The 5,034-nt window shown below is 46.0% G+C and overlaps 1 protein-coding gene across 1 annotated transcript in view; it reads right to left on the bottom strand.

Annotated features, from left to right (window-relative positions):
- Window positions 1-4,579: 4,579 nt before the first annotated feature.
- Window positions 4,580-5,034, bottom strand: part of BNIP3 (BCL2 interacting protein 3) — a 32,015-nt gene continuing 31,560 nt past the window's right edge. The window contains exon 6 of the mRNA XM_018553671.1: window positions 4,580-4,845. Within this exon, the coding sequence (XP_018409173.1) occupies window positions 4,800-4,845 (46 nt within the window). The 3' untranslated portion in view covers window positions 4,580-4,799. The remainder of the gene's footprint in view (window positions 4,846-5,034) is intronic.

Here is a 5,034-nt window from a genome sequence, read left to right as displayed (position 1 = left end):
AAAGAACATAATCACAAGTCAATAAAATCGAGCTCTACCTTACATTGTGCTTAATTATTTCATTTCCAAGAGATTAAGGTGCTTTATTTTTTTTCCTGTACAAATGTATAATGGCAAACGTCTTCAGTGATGGCTTTCAGCGGGTCACGGGTAACTTGGCATGGTTCAGTATGTTTCAGAGTGCTACGGGACCTGAAGACCAACTGCAACCAGGTTCTGAATACAACAAGACGGTTGAGAACCACAGCCAGGTTTTTACTGCTCTGTCCCCCATTGTGCTTTATCAGAGTTTAAATGCTGTCTCCACACTGGAGATTTCTCTTTCTGTTCTTTCTGACTCTCTCTACCCGACCACCCCCCCCCCCCCAGGGACAATCTCTCTAAGGCCTCATTCAGACAAGTTATCTGGGGCGGATAGTTTGCTGTGTTCTGTGGCTGCCTCTGGACACAAGCTGCATTCTGTGCTATGGCTGCATTAAACAAAATGGGAGCTTAGCTGCAGCCATTTGTTTGTGCGAGCAGAAATGCTGTCCCCGGACGCAAAATGTCTGCACCCAGGGTTGGGCAGAGGGGCTATCAACCTGTTCACAAATCTGACAGGCCGCCGCTGCTGCTATACTCACACACTGTGCCTGCAGCGTTTAGCTCCGTCGGCAGCATTTAGGCCCGTTGCAGATCTACGCGATCTGGGATCCCGCGGTCCTGCACAATGCAGGCCACGATTGCCGCGCAGCCCCATTGATTTCATTGGGGTGACATCTGTGCGGCAATCGCAGAAAAAAAGGTACATGTAGCTTTTTTTGCGATACACGACACGTGGCTATTTTGGTTCGGAAGCACGGGCGGAATCGCAGCGGGAAACTGCGCGATTCGACTGGGGTGCCATTCGAAAATAATGGCACCCACAGCGCGATCGGTGCACACCTAGGCGACTCCTGACCCCGCGGCAATCCACTGTGAGGTGTCGACTAGGTGTGCACCGGCCCTGAGGCCTACCGAGCACACAGACAACAAAAAACATCCTGATGGAGCTACTTCCTGTTCTTTCTGTAACCTATCAGCAGGGGCGTCCCGAGGCTGGGTGACACCCGGAGCGGTAACCGAGTGTCACCCCGCGGAGACGTCATCGCACACGCACGGCAGTATTCTGATTCTGACCGAGCGCCCGACTTTTCAGAGGGGGGTGACACCAAAATGACTGTGAGTCATTTTGGTGTCACCCCTCCAATGGTGTCACCCCCCGACACCCCCCTTGTGACGCCACTGCCTATCAGTCAGACATTGAGCGTAAATCCCCCAAACAGGAATGCAGACCGATTCGAAACCTTCCAAAGGAAAACAAAAAATGGCTGCAGTTGGGCTTTAAAGAGAACCTGTAAAAGAATAGAAGAAAGGGAGCTGCTGCTGCAGACCTGTTTTTAAAACGGCAAGCTCCGTAGTCGTCATCCTGGTCCTCACTTCACTATACAGTGGGCCCAGACATAAAACAAATATCAGCCACAGTCACTTGCTGGATATACACTTTCCATGTCAGTGACTTGCCCCCTAGTACAGGAAGGATCAGGGTGACAACCTAAAGCCTACGTCAATAATGACAGCTCTACTGTTTGTATCCTGATTAGCTTTCAAGGCATAGTGACTACCTCCTGATCAGCCACCCGCAGCAAGGTATGCTAGCCAATCTCTGCTCCCCTCACCTCTGGTGTTGCAGCTCGCTTAGATTACGTCACTGCTTCTCCCTCGTCACTGTTTGGGTTTGACGATCATGACAGAGCACTGACACATGGAGGAGGTCACCTGCTATGTTAAAGCAATGGAGCACAGGGTGGTAGGAGAATGCTGGTGGGTATACCTTTCTGGGGGGAAGACTATCAGGAGGAAAATCACTCTGCCTAGGAAGGGCACAATGACAGTGTCTCTTTACATGATCGTTACACAACTCGAATGCTGCCAACGGCATCCTGTGTGTACTCATGTAAGCCCTTTGTCCTCAGATAAAGTTAGGTAACAATTGCCCAGACTTGGCACTTTTAAGTGTCAACATAACCCTGTGACAAGCCTATGATGGAAGCTGCTATTTTCTGACTGATAAACGGCGTGCTTTTTCCGAGGCAGTGAAGCTTCACCTATTCATCTTCACTGCAAGTTGGGTCACTGGTGCCGAAGTTGTGTGCAGGCCACAAATCAAAGAATGACAGTTTCCACCAGAGTCTTTGAACACCTTGCGGTGTATTTAAAATGAACCTAATACCTATTAGATATTACAAGACATCTGTCACAGAGCCAAACACTTGGGGTGTGTATCTCTATTTAAAAAAATCACTATTCATCCTACAAAACTCCATGTACATTTGTTTTCTACGAGAGCAGGCAAAAACAATTGTTACTAGTATAATTTTCTTTCCAATGTAACACTGTATTGTGACCACTAGATGGAGCTCCGGAGCCTCGATAGGAAAGAAGTATTTCCTGTGCTCCTCAGCTCCATCTAGTGGCCATGATGTGATATTTTCCTGATACTACATTCAACCTGGGAAGAAAATATACTAATAACTAGGGATGCACCGATACCGATACTAGTATCGGTGCCAATACAGAGCATTTGGGGCGAGTTCTCGTACTCGCCCAGGTGCCTATCCCAATACCGGAACGTTAGGTATCAGGAAGCCATGTCGTAAGTCATTACATGCTGCCCAGCCTCCTGATTGGCTGGGAAGCCGGCTCCATGTTCCCTGGTGGCCAGGGAGCATGGAGCTGGCTTCCCAGCCAATCAGGATGAATAGTGCTGTGATTGTCTTGCCCCATGTGTCTTGCTCTGTGACAGATGCCTTGTAATAATAAATAGGTATTAGGTTAATGATAGGCTTACTTTCACACCTTGTGTTACTTTTATCACATGTAATGGGATATGAACATTGATGTTCAAGGGAAGGGACAAGGAAAAGTTCAATAGTATCTGCTATCTTTGACAGCACCTGTTCACACAGGAGAACAGTCTGTATTAGGGTGGGCCCGGTGGTTGTCACAAAAATGGCCCTTTCCCCTTAGGGTCCTGGCACTGGCAATGATCTATATGGAATAATGAGTGAGCAGTCTTACATTGCTCTGTACATGGAACACGTTCACACTGCAGAATGATGGCAGCTACCATATGTAATGTGCTGCATGGTCAACAGGCAAAGGCTTTAGCAGCAAATTGTAATGCCATATTATTATGTGCAGGACCCAATTGTGACATCCATTCTCCTAGTCATATAGCCAATTTTTACACCCAGTGCCCCTTCCCTGGATCCCCCCAATATGTAATAACACACACCCCACCTCAGGACATTCTACAGTACCGTGTCCTTGCTTACACCAGGCTGGACATCATTGGTCTCCTCCAGATGCCACCATAGTGCACATGTACGGCTTTGACTCTGACTTCAATAGAGAGAATGAGGGGAATTTACTAAAGGAGTTGAGGCTGTTCACTTTGCATAGTGATTGTTAGTAAATAAGGGGAGGCTGCGTTCACATCGAACACCAAATCATTTGTTAGCAAAAATTCTGTTTGAGTTTTTTTACTTCCTTCACAAATGGTTATTCAACGTGAACACAGATTCACCTTATTTTCTAACATTCACTCTGCTATGTAAACTACTGGGTCATTCAACCTGAACACAGGTTTGTCTGATTTCCTAACATTCACTTTTCTAGGTGAACAACTATTGAGACTTGAACATGAACACAGGTTCCACTTCTTATTGGACATTCACTTTTCTAGGTGAACAACTTTCGGGCATTCAACATGAACACAGGTTCACCTTCTTATCCAACATTCACTTTTCTAGGTGAACAACTATCGGGCATTCAACATGAACACAGGTTCACCTTATCAGGGGCGCCCCGAGGCCGGGTGTCACCCGGAGTGGACAGGGAGTCACTGGTTTGGCATCACTAACATTCAGAGAACAACTTCATCCTCCCCTCCTCCTCATCCAATCAGAGAATACCCTATATTCATTGTAAAACATACAAATGAATGGTGGAGGTGCCCAGCCAGTGACTCCCTGTGGTCAATGTTCAGGGGAAAGCCTCTGGGGCCACAGCCGGAAAAGACCGCAGGTAGCGCTGACTAATAAAGTGATTTTTGGCAACCCCAGTGGCCCTCCACAGATCAGTAATGGATACTTATATTAATCCAAGCTGGTCCAATGGAAGTATCCATACAGGATCATTCCTGGAGTTCCGCTTTAGGCTTTTGTAGAATTACTACTTAATGTACAGGTCAAGTCGGCTTTCCTGCCCAAAGAAAACAGCATTTAGTGTATTTATCAGAGAGGATCATCAAAGGGTAGCGTTTGCAAACACGATTGACCCCATTTCTTGTACTGCAGCCGTAGCTTAAAAAAAAAAAAAAAGAGAAAACAAAGTACCACTACAATGTACACCTATGAAGTCTATCAAACCATGGCAAAAAATACAATGCCCAGTATGGACGCAACAAGATTATTCTCCACCATTGGCAGTATACTGGTGACTGAAATCAAGCTAATGTCAACTGAACAAAGTAGGCACAATCATTTTTTTTTTTTCGCCTGTACAGATAACCAACTTTTCCTTTAAACAACTACAATTCACAGTGGATGAAAGCCTAGAAGCATGCCAATGGATCTGAATGAAACGGTTATCTTCATTAAAGTGATCACTATCCCCTCACTAATGATGGGCTTTATAAACAACATTCATTTACACAGCAGATTGTGATGACCAGAGGTCTGCTCTCTTCTCGAATAAAGCGTTGTTCTCTCTCCGTTCTAGAATGTACCTGTGGAGGTCGTCAAACGCCTTCCGATATAAACCCTAGGAAAGAGGAAAAGAAATGAATATGAATATTCCTTACATGGGGAGTCAATGTGCCTTAAAGCTGAGCCCAGGCAGATGTACACCGATCAGCCATAACATTGTGACCACTGAGAGGTAAAGTGAATAAAGTTGATTATCTCATTACAATGGAAACTGGAAGTGTGTGTGTGTGTGTGTGTGTGTGGG

The sequence above is a fragment of the Nanorana parkeri genome, unplaced genomic scaffold (assembly GCF_000935625.1).
Source record: "Nanorana parkeri isolate BGI_ZX_2015 unplaced genomic scaffold, ASM93562v1 scaffold127, whole genome shotgun sequence".
NCBI classification, from domain to species: Eukaryota; Metazoa; Chordata; class Amphibia; order Anura; family Dicroglossidae; genus Nanorana; species Nanorana parkeri.
The sequence above is the reverse complement of the archived record's forward strand: the minus strand, read 5'-3'. Positions and strand labels throughout refer to the sequence as shown.